Source organism: Suncus etruscus, chromosome 9 (assembly GCF_024139225.1).
Source record: "Suncus etruscus isolate mSunEtr1 chromosome 9, mSunEtr1.pri.cur, whole genome shotgun sequence".
NCBI lineage: Eukaryota > Metazoa > Chordata > Mammalia > Eulipotyphla > Soricidae > Suncus > Suncus etruscus.
Genome location: NC_064856.1, coordinates 49,205,854 through 49,229,629, shown reverse-complemented (window position 1 = coordinate 49,229,629; position 23,776 = coordinate 49,205,854). Strand labels below are relative to the sequence as shown.

General features: G+C 37.4%; 1 protein-coding gene across 1 annotated transcript in view; it reads left to right on the top strand.

The window, feature by feature from the left end:
• Positions 1 to 23,776, top strand: part of RNF169 (ring finger protein 169) — an 83,257-nt gene that overhangs the window by 51,577 nt on the left and 7,904 nt on the right. The window contains exons 3-4 of the mRNA XM_049780276.1: positions 7,505 to 7,651; positions 13,681 to 13,799. Of these exons, the coding sequence (XP_049636233.1) occupies positions 7,505 to 7,651; positions 13,681 to 13,799 (266 nt within the window). The remainder of the gene's footprint in view (positions 1 to 7,504; positions 7,652 to 13,680; positions 13,800 to 23,776) is intronic.

The window sequence follows — 23,776 nt, the reverse complement described above, 5'->3', positions numbered from 1 at the left end:
AGAAAGACAAAATCCAGTGCTCTTACTCATGTGTGGGAAGAGAGAGAATCAAAGAAAAGAACTCAATGCCAAGTGAAAGCAAACCTTTGTGCTATGGCCCAGAACTGACCTCTCTGATGGGGAGGATTCCAGTGGAAAAAGTGGAAAGATAGTGATACTTTGGTGGTAGATGTGAAGTGGTAACATATTTGGAAGAGGGGTAAAATTATACATCTAAAACACATAGATTTTAATAAAAAACATTACCTGAATAATAATAAGTCATAAGTGGACTGCAGGTTTCTGTGTGCATAATTAATCATAATTAACTCTATTAATATAAAATCTTTTAAATAAGATATAAAAGTCTGTTAAAGTAAAAGATCGATAAGTTAAGTGTAGTAAAACCTGGAATATAGTGCCTTCAAAAAGATATTACAGTTGATCTCTGAATAGCACCGTGGTTAAGGGTGCCAACTCCCTACACAATATAAAGTTCTCATTTAGATATTTTTTAACTGGAGGAAGAAAGCTCACATGATGATTAATGTCATATTAATTTTGGATTGAATATTTCATTGAAACACTTGAGCTTAGGGCAGTAGTAATAGAAGAATCCACAAAATGATTGAAATAGTATTATATTCAGTGAATTGTATGATGTTATGATTTTCTTAAATTATAATTTTCATTGGTCCAAAGAGATAGCACAGTAGCTAAAGTACTTGCCTTCCAAGAATCTGACTCAGATTTAATTCTAGGCATCATGTATGGCCCCCTGAACACTGGTAAGAGTGTTCCCTGAGCACAGTCATGTGTGGCAGCACTCAGAAAATAAAAACCAATTTTTATTTATTTTTGGTTTGGAGCTGTACATGGGCTACCCACATACAAGGCAACAATTCTACCCACTGTACCATTGTTCCAGTCCCTGAACATGCAAATTTTGATAAATTCTAACTTGAAAAATTTTAGCACTATGCTTTACAATATGTTAATGATTGGGTTTCATATATAAAATATTCCATTCCCAGGGCTGGAGCAATAGCACAGCGGTAGGGCATTTGCCTTGCACGTGGCTGACCCAGGACAGACCTGGGTTCTATCTCTGGTGTCCCACATGGTCCCCCAAGCCAGGAGTGCATAGCCAGGAGTAACCCCTGAATGTCACCAGGTGTGGCCCAAAAAACAAAACAACAACAACAAAAATTCCATCCCCACACTCTCCACTTGTGTCCCAGTGCTCCTCACACCCTTCTACCCATTTCTCCTGTGGTATGCTTCCTGTGGAAGACTGCTACCCAGTTTCTGTTGTTTTGGGGTTAATGAATTTTAACTTTATATATAAATCTGTATATTATCTGTATATGTACATATACATATATGTTTTTTTGAGCCATGCCCAGGACCTTTAGGGTTACTTCTGCTTATGCTCAGGGCTGATTCCTAGGTCTTTGCCCAGGGTAGCAGAACTTGGAATCATATGGGGTGCCAAGGATTGGACTAGGGTTTGTAATATTCAAGGCAGGCACTGTATCCATTGTACTCTCTTCCCAAGCCCTATTTTATGCATTAATGCAATATCTTTTTTTTATGTTACATGGTTCATTGATTAGTTTTTCAAATTATCTTAATTCTCAAAAAGTATTTTATTTATTGGAAAATATTTGCGTATAGGAGCTGGAAGGTAGTATAGCAATTAGGGAACATGCCTAACCTGTGTCTGATCTGGGTTTGATTCCCAGCATGACATGGTCATCTAAGCATCGCTAGGTACAGCTCTTGAGGCCCCAAGGTCCACTAGGGCAGCCTGGATGATCCCCAGCACCTAAGGGCTTGAGCAATATCACATCCTTAGGAGCCCTGCCCCCAAATCCACATTTATAATTTTATTTACCCCCTGTGTATATAATTTATTTTTAAGGATTTTTTATACAGTCACTATGAAATTACAAAATTATTCATGACTGGGTTTTAGGAGTACAAGGTTTCAACACTGATCCTTTCACTGGGGTTCACGTTCCTCCACCAATGCCCCTTCACAACCCCACTTGCCTCCCACCAGAGGTGCTTTTTTTAAATATAAATTTTTCACAGTTATTTACGTAACTGTTATTGGTAGTGTTTCATACATAACACTGTACCATCTTTCAACACTACCTCCTCCTCCTCTTTCCCCCACCAATCTATGTAGTTTAAATCCTTTTTGTTTAATGTTAAACTATACTGAGAATGAAAATCTTAAGTTACTGTGGGAAAGAGGATAAATGTATAGTTATATGTATTTATATGTATATTATATACATATGTAATATGCATAATGTGTTGCATACATATAAAGCATGCATTGTTGCCTTTGTGTTTATATATTGTAAGTGTACTGTATATACACTTAATACATGTACTTGAATGTGTCTTTGCCCTGAAAATTGACACATAGTAAAACAAATTCAAAGTTTACAAATTACTAAGTGAAAAATCCAAATATCTAAAAGAAAAAGGACAGTGATATTTTATAAATAAGAATAGTTGATCATAAAGCTGTTCTGATGGCCGATCTTTAGACATTAGATGATTAAATAGCAATACATGCATTGCAAATTGAAGTCAGTTCAGTGCCTACATGCACTCACTAGAATAGCTAAAATAGGCAAATAATGTAAGAAGTCTGGGAGCATTTGTGGATGAATATAATTTGTACAACAGATTTGGAAAACTGGCAGCATTACTATACTTTTGATTAACAGTCTCTTCTAGTATATGCCAAATAAGTAATATGTCTCAAGATTCATAGTCAAGAATATTCATGGCAGTTTTTGTAATCTAACTAAAAATTATTAGCTACTCAAATACTCAGAACAATGAATGCTTAAACTGTTTTGTATTAAACAGTGGAAGATCACAGACACTAAGAAGGACAAACTACACTTTACACTTAACTAGGCAGTTCTCACAGGTAGAAAGTTGTCTGAAGAAAGACAGATTCAGTACACATGGGAGATTTCATTTACATGAAATTTATAAATAAAGGATTTTTGCTCTAAGAAACTGGGTGCAGTTCCTTTTGGGTGAGGGTTATTACGAAGGATTCTAGTCCTGTGTACTGTATCTTCACCTGAATGTTGGCTACATGGATATGTGTATTTCATACATCATGTTTTACATTTATGATTTGTATAATTTTTTATATGTAAAAGTTTAAAAATTTATTTTTAAAAATAGGGTAGGGGCTGGTGTGTAGATCAGTGGTAGAATATGTGCTTTACATGTGCGAGGCCCTGAATTCAGCCCCTGAAAAAACAAAATGATGACAACAACATACTCCCTGCCACCACCAACCCCAAATGTGGGGCAAAGTAAAGCTATTGTAAGAAGGGAAAATTCATGGTAAGATTTGGGGCCGGAGTGATAGCACAGCGGGTAGGGCATTTGCCATGGCCCAGGTACTATTCCTGGAAACCCATATGGTTCCCCACGCCTTCCTGAGTGATTTCTGAACACAGAGCTTGGAGTCTGAGTGCCGCTGGGTGTGGTCCCAAAACAAACGAACAAAATCATGGTAAGATTGGTAGGGTTGGTAGTATTCGGAGAATGAGATTTACGTGCAGAAGTCTAAAGCTTTTCTTTAATAATTAGCACCTGAAAATGAAAGCATTAAAACTCAACTCCACTGCTCCTAAGTATGGGCAGCTTTATTTAGTACCTTCTGAGTTCTTATTTATTCCTACCTACCCTTTGTCTCTGACCACTTCACTCATTTCTTCTAGGCAATGAGTCACACCCCATCTTTGCTTTTAGCTTGTAAGGCTCCTTCTCTCTTCCCCTGGTGCAATGCATACTAGTGAACTTAACTTATTAAAATTCAGTACTATAGTGAGGGAGCAAACTTAGTCGACTGGATGTAGAAGTTAAGAGATGTGTGCTTTCCTTTTTCTCATTCCAGACAATCTTGAGATAGGTTTCTGGTTCTCATTTTGTCTTCTGTCACCAATTATTGAGCCGTCACACCATTCTTTCTTTCCAACCATAAATCCTGCTGTTAGTAAAGCTCTTATTCTTTTTTTTTTAATATAAAATCTTTATTTAAACACCATGATTACAGGCATGATTGTAGTTGGGTTTCAGTCATAAACAGAACACACCCCTTTACCGGTGCAACATTCCCACCACCAATGCTCCCCTACCCCGTCCATCCTTCCCAACCTATGCCTGTATTTGAGACAGGCATTCTACTTCTCTCATTCATTAAGATTGTCATGACAGTTATTAGTAGTTATTTCTCTAACTGCACCATTACTCTTTGTGGTGAACTTCATTTTGTGATGCTCTTATTCTTAACTCTTCTTTCTTTTCTCACTCAAACAAAAAGCGATTTATCTGAAATGCCAGTGAGCTGAAAAAACCTGGAATATGAAGTCAGTGGTCTGCATTAAAATCCAAGTTCTTTAACATTAATTTCTGTGACTTTGGAAAAGAACTATTGAGTTTAAATTTTTTGTGTCTATAAAATGGTAATTATGGGTGCAAATAGCCCATAAAGGATAAAAAATAAATGATAAGCTCTAAATAGATTTGCTTGGAACCTAGAAGACTTTAGTAAGTAATAGCTTTTGGTATTTCTTTTTCAAGTTTACAGGCTATTTTCCAACACTCCCTGATGTATTTTCCATAAATATAAAAATTGACTTCAAAAAGCCAAGTTCTCAGGTCCTTCTAAATAACAAAAAACAACAACAACAACAACAACAAAAAAGAAAACCAATATCAAAAATTAGTTTGTGCAGAGCCTTATATAAGAAAACATGATTCATGTGGAGACTTATATGGACATTTGGGTTTTTAAATGTTATAAATCCTTTTGCTTTGTTAGCAGACTCAACATTGCTCAGGGTGTTTTTCCAGTGCTGCATTGTCAAAAATTGAGAGCAACAATTAACATTATTAGGAGATAAAGGGAAACCTTGTAGAACACTTGAAAACACAGAACACCTTACATAAATTCTACTAAGTACTAAACAAAGTACCACTAAAATAGGTGATGTGTGTTAGTGCTTAGCTTAGCACTTGACACATGGAGTTCACTAAATAATAGCTATTTACTGTGATGCTAAAAGTCAGTTCTCTTTTGTACCTCTCTGTCTTCTAAAAGTAAAAGGTCCCTCTTTGTGCCCTGTGGTTAGGCTGTTTCCCTTGTGATTGTTGAACAGTAATTTCTCATCCAAGGTTACAAAAGCCATTGGGCTTCTATGTGTGTATTGACTTTAATTTGCTTTTGCCCTGGCTTTGCATATATTTGCTTTTCTTCCTCCTGTGTTCTTGGCTTAACTCTGCACAGTTGGGAATAGGGTATTTCGTTTCCTTTGAACATCCTCTTGCCATAGTTTGTATATGATGTTCCTTCTCTGTGCTTCTAATCTCTTAAACTAATATCATTGTGTTATAGACTAGATCAGGGATACAGGAACTAGGAATATAGAAATTAGAAAGAAACTAGAGCTTTATTTACTTTTTTTTCTTTCTGGTTTTTGGGTCACACCCGGCAGTGCTCAGGGGTTATTCCCTGGCTCCAGGCTCAGAAATTGCTCCTGGCAGGCACGGGAGGACCATATGGGACGCTGGGATTTGAACCGATGACCTCCTGCATGAAAGGCAAAGGCCTTACTTCCATGCTATCTCTCCGGCCCCTAGAGCTTTATTTTTATATTAATTGATTTTTAGTTTTTAATCTGCAGTAAGCAGTGATTTGTTTTTGTTTTTGTTTTTGTTTTTGGGTCATACCCGGCAGTGCTCAGGGGTTACTCCTGGCTCCATGCTCAGAAATTGCTCCTGGCAGGCTCAGGGGACCATATGGGATGCCGGGATTCAAACCACCAACCTTCTACATGAAAGGCAAATGCCCTATCTCCATGCTATCTTTCCGGCTCCAAGCAATGATAATTTTTTATTTGTTCTTTAGCTTTTCTTTGCAAGTTTGATAAAGAATATTATGAGCCTGTAATTGCTATTATCTACATGCTTAATTCAATTTACATTAAATTACAGGACCAGAGAGTTAACTGAAAGGGCTGAACTCGTGATTTGCTGTGGGAAACCCAGATTTGTCTCCCGTACCATATACTACATGGTCCCCTACTGGGAGAATCCTCCTGCCCCTGCCCCCACTACAGAGCTGGGAATAGTTCTTGAGCAAAACTGTTTGTGATACCATCATAAATAAAGAAAATTTATTGGAATCCTGGGTAGGGGCCAGACCTGGGTTGACAAGTACAAGGTCCTGAGTTCAGTCCTTGGTACTGTACAGACCTCATGTTTCCCAAGTGAACACCAGACCCTCATGCCCACACTCCAGGCTGAGCATCATTGGGATTCTTCCATATCCACACTCATACAATAGAATAAGGCCCCTTATAAAAATAACCTGGGCAGTGAAAAAGAATGAGATCAGAAACTCAATATACTATTAATACACAAGACATTATACAAGACATAATATGCAAGACATAATACGCAAGACATTATAGATACTTCTGATCATTACAATTTTATTTACTCTTTACAGTAATATCTGCAAGGTAAAAATATCCCTGTTTTGTTGGTGAGCCTGTGATAGTTCATTTCTTGTTTTATATAGCTGGTAAATAAGAGAATTTGACAACAAAGACTTTTATTCCACAGTCTAATTTTCTTATTGCTATGTTACTTCATCAGATAAAGGGTGTATTTTTTTATTTTAAATCTCTTTGTAGATTATTCATACTCTGGACTATCTATATTCTGGACCATAGGGTGATAATATAAATTGTAGGATGCTGTAACTGAAATATTATTTTTCTTTTTCTTTGGTGGGGGGCCACACCTGGTGGTGCTTAGGGGTTATTCCTGGCTCTGCACTCAGAAATCGCCCTTGACAGGCTCATGGAACCATATGGGATGCTGGGAATCAAACCTGTGCTCGTCCTGGATTGGCTGCGTGAAAGGCAAATGCCCTACCACTGTGCAATCACTCCAGCCCTTAAATGTCATTTTTCTATTCCCACTTGGCTTCTTACTTAGCCATACAAAATTTTTCTTAGTCCAAATTCTCTTTATAGGAATAAAGAAAGTTTTTTGTTTTAGCTTATTTTGACTATATGAACAAATCTTTAAAATTTATTATATGTATATGTTTGCAAAGAATCAAGTAAAAGCATCATTACTTAAAAATAGAGAGAACTAGGGCCAGAGGGATAGTATAATTGGCAGGATGTTTGCCTTGCACACAGTTGACCCAGGTTGGTCCCGGCATCCCATATAGTCTCTTGAGCCCAGCAGGAGTGCAGAGTAGAAGAATTTGTGAGTGCAGAGCCAGGAGAAACCCCTAAGTTGGGTATGCTAAAAGAAAAAAAAAATGGAGAGAACTATATATCTAAGAAAAACAGTCTCAAAATTGCCATGTGACTTGTTCTAATGATGACTGAGTAAAAGATGTTTTTATATCGTTGGTTCCCTAAAACTCTTCTGTATTTGGTGTGATTTGTATTTTTAGCTGAGAGAAGAAAAGTTACAAGAGGAGAAAATCTCTGATGATCAAATTCACAAGCTGTTACCCGAGGATACAGAAACAGGAAAAAGGAAAATGGAGATACAGAAGAAAAGAGATGAGCCTCTACTACTGAAAACGAATTTGGAACGTGTAAGTAGATCTCCCTTTTGTTTGTTTTGGGGCCAGATGTTTTGGTGTGACCATGCATTTTGGTGCTCAGAGGCTAGTTTCCCAGCCATGCTTGGGGAAACAAGAAATGCTGGGAATGGAATATAGACTTGCCACATACAAAACTACCTCAGCCCTTCAAGCTGTCTCTTGAACTAGATCTGTCTTTTGATACATCTACTTCTGCCTCAGAATCAGTGATTGTGACGTGATGTGGCTCTGAAAAGCACTGGTGAGCTGTGAGCCCAGTGACAGTCAGTGACCAGGCATCTTAAGAGTAGTGAAGAATTGGGACTGGAGCAATAGTATAGGAGGTAGGGTGTTTGGCTTGCTTGTAGCTAACCGAGGTTTGATCCTTCCCTGGCATCCCATATGTTCCCCTGAGTACCACCAGGAGTATTTCCTGAGAACAGAGCCAGGAGTAACCCCTGAGCATCTCTGGGCTCAAAACAAAAACGTAGTGAAGAATTAACTTAGCCTCCAGATGAGAGCTGGAGAAAGAAATTTAGGAGTGGGACAGGGAGAAAGATTAAGAAACAGTACTTAAAAAAACAGAATGGGAGAAAACTTGATATTCCTTGTAGTGAATTTTATATGTGTATATTAACTTATGTGGTTATTTGACATTTAAGTTTAGTATATGTTGCAATGTAGCTATTTCTTAAATTTTAACATTTCTTAATCTCTTCTTAATTTTAATCTAAAAAATTCAAGGTTTTCTTAAACCTAAATATATAAGATCTTACTTTTATATAGTACATCAGAGTGCTTAAATATAAATTCTCAAAATTAAATTAAATATCCTTAGTTTTATTTTAATTTAAGTTGTTTGGTGGGGTGGGTTTTTTGTTTTTTGGTGTTTGTTTATTTATTTATTTATTTATTTATTTATTTATTTATTTTACCTTTTTTGGTCACACCTGGAAGTGTTCAAGGCTTACTTCTGGCTCTGTGCTCAGAGATCACTCCTTGGTGGTTTGGATTCAAACCAGGTTAGCTACATGCAATACAAACACCTTTCTACTATACTATTGCTCCAGCTCTAGATATTTAGCTTAAACTTAACCTTTATTGGGTGCTATCTTTGAACTTCCAGTTGGACCAAATCTTGCTTGAATTCTTTTTTTATTATTTATGAGGAAAATTGCTGCAAAAGGTTAGACTTTAAATTAGATATTTAGCTTATCTAAGATGGAATTTTTGGAGGATACACCAATTATATTAAATGAATAAATAGTTATAATTGAGTTTTTTTCCTTTAATGAGTCATATTGGATTGAGCATCTTCTATTGCTTGTTGTATTGCTTAATGTCTTTTTAGACATTTAAGATTTCAGGTTATCTTTTAATTTCAAAAATTAATAAAATGTTACCATATGTAAGACAAGTAAAAGCAGAGTAGAAAAACAATCTTTGCATACAAAGAAGTCTATTTTAAAATAGGTCCCTGAGGTGAAACTGATTGTTCAACGTTGGCTAGGTTATTTTACATGTTTGTGCTTTTGGTTTTTTTGTTTGTTTGTTTGTTTTTTTGGGGGGGGGCACACCCAGCGTTGCTCAGGGGTTACTCCTGGCTGTCTGCTCAGAAATAGCTCCTGGCAGGCATGGGGGACCATATGGGACACCGGGATTCGAACCAACCACCTTTGGTCCTGGATTGGCTGCTTGCAAGGCAAATGCCGCTGTGCTATCTCTCCGGGCCCTTATTTTAATCTTAAAAGGAACTAGAAAGTACAAATTCTCAAATGCATTTTTTGTTTGTTTGTTTTTTTCGGGCCACACCCATTTGATGCTCAGGAGTTACTCCTGGCTAAGTGCTCAGAAATTGCCCCTGGCTTGGGGGGACCATATGGTCCACCAGGGGGATAGAACTGCGGTCCTTCCTTGGCTAGCGCTTGCAAGGCAGACACCTTACCTCTTGCGCCACCTTGCCGGCTCCTCAAATGCATTTTTATTAGTAATGGCCCTTTTTATTTTTTATTTTTATTTTTTTTTAAATTATACTTTTTATTTTGTAATGATCTTTTTTATAAAAAAAATCTGTGTAAGATGTGCTGAAGAAGATACGAGCACTTCAAGTTTCAGATTTTAATGCTTTGAATTTCTCTACTTTGATTTTTTTTTTTTTTTTTTTTTTTGGTTTTTGGGCCACACCCGTTTGACGCTCAGGGGTTACTCCTGGCTATGTGCTCAGAAATCGCCCCTGGCTTGGGGGGACCATATGGGACGCCGGGGGATCGAACCGTGGTCCTTCCTTGGCTAGCGCTTGCAAGGCAGACACCTTACCTCCAGCGCCACCTACCCGGCCCCTACTTTGATATTTTTAAATGATTCCATTTTTTCTATCAATAAATGAAGTTCTTTTGCTTATTTAGATTTTTGGATTATACTCAGCAGTGCCTAGGAATTACTTCTTGCTCTGTGCTCAGGAATTACTTCTGGTGAGTTCAGGGCACCATATAGAATGCTGAGGATCAAAGTTGGGTCAGTTGCATGCAAGTCAAGACCCTACGTCTGTACTTTCTCTCAGGTCCATAAACATATTTTTGGCATTGAACAAATAATTTAGTTTAGTTAAGACTATTGAAATATCTGCACCTGATTGATGATCAGAGGTGGTCTTTTGGAAAGCCAGTAGTGAATACTGTGATTAGAGCTGGGCTAGTTGTTTTCTTGTCTCAAAACCTCCATGACTCCCTATTTTATGTGGAATTAGATGAAAATTCTTTTTTTTTTTTTTTTTTTTTTGGTGGGGGGTTGGTTTTTGGGTCACACCCGATGGTGCTTATGTGTTACTCCTGGCTCATGCTCAGAAATCACTCCTGACAGGCTCAGGGGACCATATGGGATGCTGGAAATCAAACCAGGGTTCGTTTGGGGTTGGCCACATGCAAGGCAAATGCTCTACTGCTGTTCTATCACTCCAGCCCGATATGAAAATTCTTTACTTCAATATTCAGGTTCTTAATTTTATTCCAACTTATCTTTGATTATCATATTAATTTTATTCTTGTTCCATTCCTGAACTCTAAGGAGCAGAGCTGTTTGCTGGCCCCCAAATACAATACTCTGCATTTCCTTGTTAACATCTTTGTTCTTGTATTGCCTGCTTATTGAAGGGGGACCCAGCTTACCTATTGAAAGGGTATTCTGTTTCAAAAGCTGTCATTGTCATAGAACTACAAAGATTCCTCCTTTTTTTCTCTGCTTCCATTTATCTTCTCCTTTTCTGACTTATCTGCTTCTTTGCTTTTGGGTTATACCCAACAATACCATGACTCACTCCTCCTCCTTTGCCCCAGGGATCACTCTTGGAGGTGCTCAGGGTATCATACATGGTGCTGGAGCTTCCTTCAGGATTGACCACATGCAAGGCAAGAGCCTTAACTCCTCTGCCATCTCTCCAACCCCTCTGTAATTTTTAAGGGCTTTTTTTTTGGGGGGGGGGTGTCACACTCAGCGGTGGTCAGAACTTACTCTTGGCTCAGGAATCATTCCTGGCAGGGTTCAGGGACTATATGGATGCTCGGATTGAACCTGGATCTGCTGTGTGCAACTCTGCTGTGATATTGCTCCAGCCTCTAGATTTCTTTTTGAAACACATACAATTTATACACTATATCTTGTATATGATAATATATATTGTATATATATTATCATGTATTTTTTTTTTTGCTTGTTTTTGAGCTACAGCCTGCAGTGCTCATAGCAAGTACACTTGGCTCTGCACTCAGGATTAAATCTGGATTGGCTATATGCAAAGCTTACACATTATCTACTCTGACCTCAACATATTTTTAATTTTTTTGTTTTGCGGCCATACCTGGCTGGTGCTCAGGGGCTACTTCTGGCAATATGCTTCAGAAATCACTTCTGGCAGGCTCTGGGGACCCTGAGAATTGAACCTGGGTCTACTGTGTACAAGGTAAATTTCTATCTGCTGTGCTATTCCTCTGGACCCCATGCTTTTAATTTTTGTTTTGTTCTGTTTTGGGATCACACCTGGCAGTGCTCAGGGGTTACTCTTGACTCTACGCTCAGAAATAGTTCCTGGCAGGCTCAGGGGACCATATGGGACACCCAGGATTCAAACCACCATCCTTCTGCATGCAAGGCAAATGTACCTCCATGCTATCTCTCTGGCCTACCCATGCTTTAAAATTTTTTTTTTATTGTTGACAATATTATTTTAGGTACATATTTACCCATGCTTTTAATTTTTAAGGCATATTAATTTACATAACACCTCAGGAATTTTTTGATGTATGTGTTATATCATTTTAGTAATCCATAGTGGTATAAGCTTATTTTTAGCCTGAAGTAAAAGTGAAAACTAAATATTTTCCCATTTTGTTTCTCAGTTTTGCAATAGTAGAACAATAGAGACTGGAGGAGCTTCCATTAATTTAACATAATGTCAATTCTTAAATAATCTTTATTATTTAATAAAATCGTCTCTTTTTCTTGAAATATTACTGGTATTTAAATTGATAAAATATCTTTAACTAAGAATTTTCAATTGTTTTGGGGTCCAGAAAGATAGCATGGAACCTTGCATGCAGATGGATGGTGGTTCGAATCCTGGCATCCCATATGGTCCCCAAGCCTGCAGGGGGGGTGATTTCTGAGCGTAGTGCCAGGAGTAATTCCTGAGCGCTGCTGGGTGTAACCCAAAAACTAAAAAAAAAAAGAATTTACTGTTGTTTTATGTATAGTTCAATTCTAATGGTACATAACAATCTCTGATACAGATGGAACAATCTTTATTGTAAATGAGAAAAGTGAAGCACAGAAAGATAAAGCAACTAACTTACTGTCACTTCATAATTGATATTCTTGGGATGATTAGACATTGATCACTTGCCCTAACAGAGTTCATGGTCTGAGACAGAAGATACAATCTCAAAGAAGTTTCAATTTAGTATGATTAGTTAGTTGCTAGTCATAAAAGGAAGACTCATATTCAGTCTTGAGGCAAATCTTCACAAAATGTTAAAGGCACATAAAAAACAAATTTGAAACAAACTGAAAAATTAAAAAAAGAAACAAATGGATATTAGGCTAAGGATATTTGAAAACTCTTGTAGAGAAAGTGGTATTAAAGGCCACTCTGAAAATCCAGTGAACGTCTCAGAGGTAGAGAATATGGAAGGGGAATTTTAGTCAAAGGGAAGTGCATGTCCAAAAAATAGGTGTTTCAAGAGACTATGATGGTATATATGTAGAATAGAAAGAATAGAATAGAATAGAAATAGTTTGCCTGTACTAGAGCTCAAGGAGGTTTGTTATGTGAGAACTGATGGCAGTAATGCTATGAAAGAAGAATGGATCTAGTTAGTAAGCTTGTTATATCATGCTGAATTGCTTCTATTTTTACTCTGGTCATCAATAGGATTTTCTCTGTGTATTTGGTAATATGGATGGAGTGGAAAGAAGAAAGACTGGAAAAAATGAGATTATTAAATAGATTATTACAACATGCAGCCAGAAGACCACGAGAATCTAAGGAAAAGCAATGGATGTGAATATAGATGGGAAAACTTAGATCTGAAAGACATTTTAAGAGTAGCATGGAGACAGTTGGAGAGAGGCAATATTGATTTAAATACTTGTTTTAGCTACTTATTAACTCTCTAGTCCTGGACAAATTAACCCCGCTAAGCTGTAGTTGGCCATCTGTACTAGGGTTGATAAAGAGTATATGATACATTTAGAAATATTAGGGTACACAAAATCTGTCTATGATCTTAGTATGGCCATGAAGATAGGGAAAAAAGCCATGTATCCCACTTTTCTAGTTGTATTGGTAGTACAGCTTAGAGAAGAGAAATCATGAGTTTGATTTAGAATACATTGAGTCTGAGATCTGTATGTGGCATCTAGATTGGAATCAATACAAATTGGAGCTAGAGAAAAGTGAAGTATCATGGGGAGACTTGAAAACATAGCTTAGGGAGGTGATTCCATGGGAACTCCAAATGGAAAGTATTGTCTCCCTTGTCTCCTGCCAGTGTCCTGCACGTCTCTCAGATTCAGAGAATGAAGAACCTTCCCGAGGCAAGATGACACAGACACATCGCTCAGCGTTTGTTTCAAAGAACAACTCCTACTCCTTAGCTTTCCTGGCAGGGTAAGAAACTGAACAACATTCAGTCAGAATTCTTCCAATTTGGGGTGAGACAAAAAGGACTGGTGTGCAGAAGTATTTGTTGCAGCTACTTTTGGGAGATGGTACTGGAGGAAAGTAGTACAAGTAGATTCTCAAATATGGATCTTGGGGATGAGACAAACTTTAATTATTATTTTATATTTCATTACTACAATTTATGTTGCTTTGGGTTCATACCCAGCTGTGCTTGGTGGTTATTTCTGGCTCTTTGCTTGGAGTGTCACTCCCAGTAGTGCTTTTTGGAGAACCATATGATATTAGTGATAAAATCTAGTACTCCTCCATTCAGAGTCTACACTTCCTCTCTGAACCTTAACCTGAATTTTTTCTTTGTGGGGAAGGGTTGGAACTAAACCTGGCTGCGTTTAGGCTGTGTTACCATGATGCCTCATGGTACTCAGGAGCCCTTATGTAGTGTCTGAGATTTGAACCAGGATAAAAACTATCATAGATGCATATAAGGCCAAATGCCTTATCTCCTATACTGTCTGTTCACCACCTCTTACCCCCAATTCTTTGTTTTTTTAATCATCTGATACCACCTCCAGCCTCAGTGCCACTGGCCTCGTTGTCATTTCCCTGCCACCATCCCTTCTTCTCTCTTTGGCAAAGCTCCTGCCACTGGGTGTGGTGCCCCTAAGACCTGAACAATTCTTTCCTAATATCTTCTGGCCTATCTACACCCGCACAAATAAGGTCATGCTTCAGTTTCACGGGGACAGCGCTTAGTCATCTTGCTGTGTTTTTCCCCTCATTCTGACTAGCAGAGATGCTCCTCTAAGAACCAGCCTATGGGCTGCTGCAAGATAGGCATGCTGGTCTGGTTGGAGTCCAGACTAGGTAACCCCCAATTCTTAAAAAAAAAAAATAAGGGGAGGGGCAAAAAAAAGTAAAAGTTATCTATTTCTTGTATGCTCAGGATAGGATTGTGCTAATTGCTCAGCTGCAAAATGTGAACTTTGTCCTGGAAGAAAACAGCAAACTTTCTTCAGCTGAAAATATCTATAGCTTTGTTTCTGGGCTTATTTTCCTCTAAGTGAGAAGTGAGACCAGTTGATTTTATTTTCAATGTTTAGAACAAAAATTTGTCTCAGTAGAGAAGATGTCAATAAATAAGGAAAGGCTAGACGGAGGAAAGAAGGAGAAAAGGAGGGAGGGAAAAAAGAAACAATTTACTCTCTCATTTTGTTGGCCTTTTTGTAAACACTACTGCTATCCATGTTCTCTATATAAATACAGAGATGAAAGAATCTTTACTTGATTTTATGGTCATTATTTAAAGCTGTTATTGCTCTCTCGTTTCCAGGATTCTTTTTTTCTTACCATCATGTGAAGTGACTCTTTATAGCCTTGCCCCTTCTTCAATTCTCAGACTTTTTACTAATAAATCTGACCACCCTCCAAATTCAAAAGATTTAAAATGTTTAAAGCATGTATAGTTGTGATCCCTAGTTATCGTTTTTATATCTGTATTTCTTTTGCATTTTCTTTTAGAGTAATGTACTTTTCTTTATTTTCAGATATATTTATTGAAATTCCCCCTTTCTTTAATTAACCCCTTTTTCAAGATAAGAGAAACTCCTAGTAATACCCGATTCTAGAATGTTTATTCTTTCATTGGCATTTACTAAATAGCCACTGTATTTATCCATGTAGGCTGGATGCAGTAAGGAACCAATAGTAAGAAGTACACTTTTCCATTTATGATGATGAAGAACTCAACATATGAGCTCTCACTCTAGATGCCCTCTAAAGTTAAACAGCTCAAGATTGCTTGATTAAGAGTCATCAGCTACTGATTATGTACTCTATGAATATCCTCTCATTTAAAGACGGCATGGCTTAATGATTATATGAGAGATATACTGAAAAGAGAAAAAGATGATGTCATTTGTTCCAGCCAAATCATAATAAATGCTCCTTGGAAAAAATGAATCTTGCTTTTGACAGTGTGTGATTGATTACTGTCTTATAATAGTAATTAGAATTAGAAAAATATCCATGAAAATCCAAATATGGAGTGGAGCTAGCTGATTTCTGCTGTGTGTCAGAAGCATGGCAGGCATCTTGGGCCTTCTCTCTGCTCTCCTGCGCTTGGAATTTTAATCTTCTTTGGCATTCTTCCCTGAGTGTTCGTCTTCTTCAGAGAGGTGATTTGTCCTGTCCACAGACAGTGGAGCTAGCTGATTTCTGCTGTATGTCAGAAGCATGGCAGAAATCTTGGGCCTTCTCTCTGCTCTCCTGTGGCCTTTGATCCTCTTCCGCATTCTTCCCTAAGGGCTCTTCTTCTTCAGAGGTGAGCTGTCCCGCCCACAAAGGATGGAGTCAGAGGAGCTCAGCTGCAGTGCTTCATAGCCGCATGCATTTTCTAGCCAATGAATACTACCACAACAGAAAAATCCACAATCCAAGCATGACAATGGGGAAGCAATGCAGGCCAACACTGGGCATAGAGAATGATGATAACTCTGATGACCTAAAAACGGCCAACCACCTAGTTAGTCTCTCAGTTATGGAGTTTAGAGAAGTAATATGAAGGATGTTCACAGAACTCAAAGAAAGCATAGATCAAGTTAAATGGAACACTAATAAGAATCAAGAGGATATGAAGATAGAAATCAGAAAACTTTAAACTGAAATAACAGGTCCAAAAAACTCAGGAGACAAATTGAAAACCTCAATGGAAAGTCTCTCCAACAGGGTAACAGCAGCTGAGGATAGAATCAGTGAGCTAGAAGATTTGATGCATAACAACTCCATACAGAAGAAGAGATTGGAAAAAAAAGCCTTAAAGCAAATGATCACACAATGGAAAAATTACTCAAAAAATGTGAACAGATGAAAATAGAAATCTTTAATAAGCTCAACAGAAACAACATAAGAATCATTGGAGTCCCAGAGACCCAGGAAGAAGATCCCCAGGAAGAATCAACAATCAAGGACATCATTACAGAGAAACTACCAGAACTAAATAAAGACTACATGCAACCAAAGCCTGCATGCTTGAAGAGTACCAGCTAAAAGAGACCCAAGGAAAATCACCCCAAGAGACATCCTAGTCACAATGATGAATCCCACAGATGTGATAGAATACTGAAAGCAGCAAGATCAAAAAGTAAAATCACGTTTTTTTTTTTTTTTTTTTTTTTTTTTTTTTTTTTTTTTGTGGTTTTTGGGTCACTCCCGGCAGTGCTCAGGGGTTACTCCTGGCTCCATGCTCAGAAATTGCTCCTGGCAGGCACGGGGGACCATATGGGACGCTGGGATTCGAACCGATGACCTCTTGCATGAAAGGCAAACGCCTTACCTCCATGCTATCTCTCCAGCCCCGTAAAATCACGTTTAAGGTATCATCCTTAAGATGTACAGCAGACCTATTACAAGAAACCCTCAAGGCCAAAAGGCAGTAGTGGAACATTGTGACAAAATTCAATGAAATGAATGCTTCGCCTAGAATACTGCACCAGCAAGACCCACTTTCAGGTTTGAAAGAAGTATATATAGCTTCACGGATAAACAACAGCTCAGAAACTATACAGACTCAAAGGCAGCCTTAAAAGAAAAACTGAAAGGTCTACTTTAAGTTAAGACTGACCAACAGACCCACCAAACTTCTACACAAGATGGCATTAAATCTCATGACAATTATTTCAATGTCAATGGACTAAAGGCACCAGTTAAAAGACACAGAATGTATAGATGGATCAAAAAACAGAATCCAACCTGAAAAGTCAGAACAAACATAGACTCAAAAATCAAAGGCTGGAGGAAAATCCAAGCAAACAATACCCTTAGTATATGGAGTGGCCATACTAATACCAGATGACACAAACTTTAGACACAGAAAAGTTGTAAGGAACAAAGATGGACATTTTGTACTAATCAAGGGATATGTACAACAGAAAAAAAATTACACTCCTAAACATATACACACCCAATGATGGACCAGCAAAGTATTTAATACGATTGTTGACAAATCTGAAAAAAATATATCAATAGCAACACAATAATCATGGGAGACCTCAACACTGCCCTGACACCCCTTGATAGGTCAGCCAGACTGAAACCTAACAAAATTATACTAGCTCTGAAAAGAGAAATGGAATAAAGTGGATTAGTATATATATATAGGGCACTTCATCCCCAGAAACATGGACACACATTCTTCTCCAATGCACATGGGTCATTCTCCAGAATAGATCATATGTTGACCCATAAAACATATCTCCATAAAATCAAGAGGATAGAAATCTTGCAGACTACCTTCGCTGATCACAAGGCATTGAAATTAGATGTGAACTAGAAAGGGATACAGAAGAAAAACTTTTAATAACTGGAAATTAAACAGCTTACTACTAAACCACCTTTGGGTCAGAGATGAAATCAAAGAGGAAATAAAAACATTCTTGGAAACAAATGACAAAGACACAAATTATCAGAACTTAAGGGACACAGCAAAAGCAGTACTGAGAGGAAAATTTATAGCTTTGCAAGCACACATAAGGAAGGAAAAGGGGGCCTACTGAGTAGCTTAATGACACAGCTTATAAAATTAGAAAATGATAAACAAATGAAACCAAAAATAGGCAGAGGAAAATAACAAAGCTTAGAGCAGAAATTAATGAAGTGGAAATCCAAAAAAAAAAAAAATCTAAAAGATCAACAAGGGGCCAGAGAGATAGCAGAGAGGTAAGTCATTTGCCTTTCATGCAAAAGGTCATTGGTTCGAATCCCAGCATGCCATATGGTCATATGCCAGGAGCAATTTCTGAGCGTGGAGCCAGGAGTAACCCCTGAGCACTGCCGGGTGTGGCCCCAAAAACCAAAAAAATAAAATAAAATAAAATAAAAAATAAAAGCTCAATGAAAGCAAAAGTTGGTTCTTTGAAAAAAAATAAACAAGGTTGATAAACCACTGGCAAAACTCACAAAGAAATGAGAGAGAAACTTGATAAACTGGATTAGAAATGAAAGGGGGATATCACTAAAGATACTGCAGAGATTCAGAGGGTAATCAGAGACTACTTTGAGAAACCTTATGACACAAAACATAAGAACCTGGCAGAAATGGACAAATTCTTGGACTCTTACAACCTTGCACAATTGAATAAGGATGAGATAGCATATCTAAACAATCCCATCACAATTGAGGAAATTAAAATGGTGATCAAAAATTTTCCCAAAAAACAAAGCTCAGACACTGATGGGTTCACTAATGAATTCTTTCAAACCTATCAAGGAACTGCTACCAATCCTTTTCAGGCTCTTTCATAAAAATGAAGAAACAGGAGCACTTCCAAATAGTTTTTATGAAACTAACCACCATGATACCAAAACCAGACAGAGATGCTGCCAAAAAAGAAAATTACAGACCAATATCCTTGATTAACACAGATGCAAAGATCCTCAACAAAATTATGGCAAATAGAATTCAATGCATCATCAAGGTCATTCACCATAACCAAGTAGGTTTCATCCCAGGAATGAAAGGATGGTTTGACATCCATAAATCAATCAACATAATACACCATATCAACGAAAAGAATGATATATGATATATCAATATATGCAGAGAAAGCATTAGATAAGGTCCAAAACCCATTCTTTATTAAAAAAACAAAACAAAACAAAAAAAACCTCACCAAGATGGGAATGAAAGGAACTTTTCTCAGTATAGTCAAGGCCATCTACCACAAGCCAATGGCAAATATTATTATCAATGGAAATAAACTAAAAGCCTTTCCCCTAAAATCTGGTACAAGACAAGGCTGCCCTCTCACCACTCCTATTCAACATAGTACTGAAAGTACTTGCCCTAGCGATTAGGCAAGTAAAAGATATTAAGGGCATCCTGATAGGTAAGGAAGAAGTCAAGCTCTCTTTGCATATTACATACTATATTTAGAAACCAAAACAATAGATTCACATAGCAAAATGGCAGGCTACAAAATTAACACGCAAAAGTCAGTGGCCTTATACACCAATAATGATAGAGAAAAAATGAACATTACAAAAGCAATCCATTTACATTAGTGCCCACAAACTCAAATATCTTGGTGTCAACTTAACTAAAGAGGTGAAGGATCTATACAAAGAAACTTACAAAAATCCTGCTTCAAGAAATAAGAGAGGACACAAGGAAATGGAGACACATATCCTGCTCATGGATTGGCAGGATTAATATAATTAAAATGGCAATACTCCCCAAATCATTGTACAGATTTAATGCAATCCCTCTAAAGATAGCCATGACATTCTTCAAAGAAGTGGATCAAACACTCCTGAAAATCATTTGGAATAATAAACACCCACGAATAGCTAAAGCAATCCTTGGGAAAGGAATATGGGAGGCATTACTTCCCCAATTTTAAACTGTATTACAAAGCAATAGTTATCAAAACAACATTGTATTGGAATAAAGACAGATCCTCAGATCAGTGAAAGAGACGAGCATTCAGAGAATGTTCCCCAGACATACAATGAACTAATTTTTGATAAAGGGGCAAGAAATCAAAAATGGAGCAAGGAAAGCCATTTCAGCAAGTATTGCCACAACTGGTTAGCCACTTGCAAAATAGCAAACTCAGACCCGCATCTAATACCATGCACAAAGATCAAATCCAAATGGACTAAAGACCTTGATACCATAAGGTATATAGAACAACATGTAGGTAAACACTATATGACATTGAGACTAAAGACATCTTCAAGCAGGAAACAGCACTCTCCAAACAAGTGGAAGCAGAGATAAACAGATGGGGCTATATTAAGCTGAGAAGCTCTGTACCTCAAAGGAAATAGTACCTAAACAAAAGCCACTCACAGGATGGGAGAAACCATTCACCCCATACCCTCAGACAAGGGGCTAATATCAAGAATATACATGGCACTGACAGAACTTAATAAGAAAAAACATAAAGCCTCATTCAAAAAAATGGGGAGAAGAAATGGACACTTCCTCAAAGAAGAAATACAGATGGCCAAAAGACACATGAAAATTGCTCCACATCACTAATCATCAGGGAGATGCAAATCAAAACTACAATGGGTACCATTTCACACCACAGAGACTGGCACACATCACAAAGAACAAGAACAGTCAGTGCTGGCAGGATGCAGAGAGAAAGGAACTCTTATTCACTGCTGGTGGGAATGCCATCTAGTCCAGCCTTTATGGAAAACAATATAGAGATTCCTCAAAAAACTGGAAATTGAAAAAATAAACTGGAAATTGAGCTCCCATATGATCCAGTTATACCACTCCTAGGGATATACCCAAGGACCACAAAAATACAATTTAAAAATCCCTTCCTCGGGGCCGGAGAGATAGCATGGAGGTAAGGTGTTTGCCTTGCATGTAGAAAGTCAGTGGTTTGAATCCTGGCATCTCATATGGTCCCCTGAGCCTGCCAGGAGCAATTTCTGAGCACAGAGCCAGGAGTAACCCCTGAGCACTGCCGAGTGTGACCCAAAAACCAAAAAAAAATTCCTTCCTCACACTTATATTTATTGCAGCACTATTTACAGTGACCAGACTCTGGAAACAACCAAGATGACCTTCAAAGCAGATGAATGGCTAAAGAAACTGTGGTACATATACACAATGGAATATTATGCAGCCATCAGGAGAGATGAAGTCATGAAATTTTCCTATACATGGATGTACATGGAATCTATTGTGTTGAGTGAAATAAATCAGAGGGAGAGAAATAGATACAGAATAGTCTCACTCATACATAGGTTTTAAGAAAAATTAAAGACATTATTGTAATATGGCTTAGAGACAATAGAGTTAAGGGCTGGAAGGACTGGCTTGAAGCCCACCACAAAGAGTGGTGAATGCTATTAGAGAAACAACTACACTAACAACTAGCATGACAATGTTAAAGAATGAGAGAAGTAGAATGCCTGTCACGAATACAGGCAGGGGTGGGGGAAGAGGGAGGCATTGGTGGTGGGAATGTTGCACTGGTCAAGCAGGATATTCTGTTTATGACTGAAATCATACTACAAATATGCTTTTAATCATGAGGCTTAAATAAAGATTTATATTTAAAAAAAGTGTCTGGAGCTTTAGCACAGTGAGTAGGGCATTTGCTTTGTACGCTGCAGATCTGGTTCCATACCCAGCACCTCATAGGGGCCTCCTGGCCTGCCAAGAGTAATTTCTGAGAGCAGATCCAGAAGTAACCTCTGAGAGCTGCAGGGCATTGTAATAAAGAAAAAAGAAATAAAAATAATAAAAAAAGAAGAAGAAAATCCAAATGTGATGCCAGCACATAGTTGCCAGTTAACTGGAATTTTAAAAACTTAATTGGAGTAAATATTAAATAGTTGAATTCCTTATAATCAATTCTAATTTAATTCATTCTTTCAAAGGGGATAGCAGATTTTTTTAATTTTTCTTTATTTTGGTGGGGGCATTATTAGGCCACACCTGGTGGCGCTCAGGGGTTACTCCTGGCTCTGTGCTCAGGTATTGCTCCTGGCAGGCTCAGGGGACCATGTGGGATGCCGGGACCTGGTCCAACCTGGGTTGGCCTCATGCAAGGCATACACCCTACCGCTATGCTATCTTTCTAACCCAGATTTCTTTATTTAGAAATAATGGTGATTATTAGTACTATTATTTAGCAAGAAATTATTATTTATTATATATCATATACGATATATGTTATTATAGTATTACTATTTAGCAAGAAATATAGACATTTTCTTTGTACAGAGCAAAATTGAAAGCCTTTACAGAAGAGTATACATTTGCTTGTGTGTGGCTCTATAATATCTGTGAGATAGCTTCTTTTTCTGTTCCTCAACCCACTCTTTCCTTACCCTTTATCATCAAGCTACAATGTGACTAATTTATTAAAAATAGTAACATTTTACTGCTAAGATATGTATGTTTCTGAGCTTCAGGACTCATTTCTTCCAATATCCAATGCTGTCATTTGAGTTCAGTTATTATTTGTAGAGTTATTAAAACAATTGGACTTACTGGCTGGGTTATTTTTTTTTTTTATATATAGGAAATCATTTGCTAACATTCATGAAAATGCTAGTTTGAAAAATCTATTATGGTACTGCTATACATCATACCTCTTATTTAGTCACTTTTTTAAAATTTAGATTAGATAAGAAAATATTGCTTCTCTTCCTGCAGCTGATTTCCCACCACCTTAGAACAAGTCAGACTTGGACGGGTCGGATTGTTATTGGGTCAGACCTTTACCTTCAACTGGGTCAGTCTGTTCCATGGTCTCAAAGACAAACACTGTCCAAGTGGCTGTCTAAGTAACGGAGTTGCCTGAATAGCTCCTATTTAGGGGCTAGTTAGAGGGCCATTCTTTACAAATTAACACATATCTTAGTAACAAAGGCTGGAATGTTTACATAACTATGGCCATAGAGTAATAAACTATCAACAAGTACCTTTTATATATAGCTATAATCTAGCAGAACCTTTCCTGCTTCTTTGCAGCCACCCTGAATCAATCTAAGCTTGTTTTCCCCAGAGAACTGTTCCCATCTTTGCTTTTAGTAGTGGGATGATTTCTCATATCTTCCAAATAACATTTTGGAAAATACTATGGAATTGCTAATGCCAACACTAAACTATAACATATGTTTACATTTTTTAAAAAAGAATGAATACAGTGATGTTTATACAACAATGTGACTGTAAACTGAAAATGGTAAAATATAAAAATATGTTTCTCATTATAATGAAAAATCAGCACTGTTCATAGATTGGGGGTATTTTATTGTTTTGTTTTATCAGTCCTGGGGCTAGAATGTTTTAGGATATTTTAACTGGATATTTTTCTAGTTGTTAAAAAATAACAAAAGAATAGCATTTTTTCCTATTTCTTTTCCTAAAAAGAATTCATATGTAGACATTTAAGAGGTTTTACAACTGTACTTAAAATAACTTTTTTTTT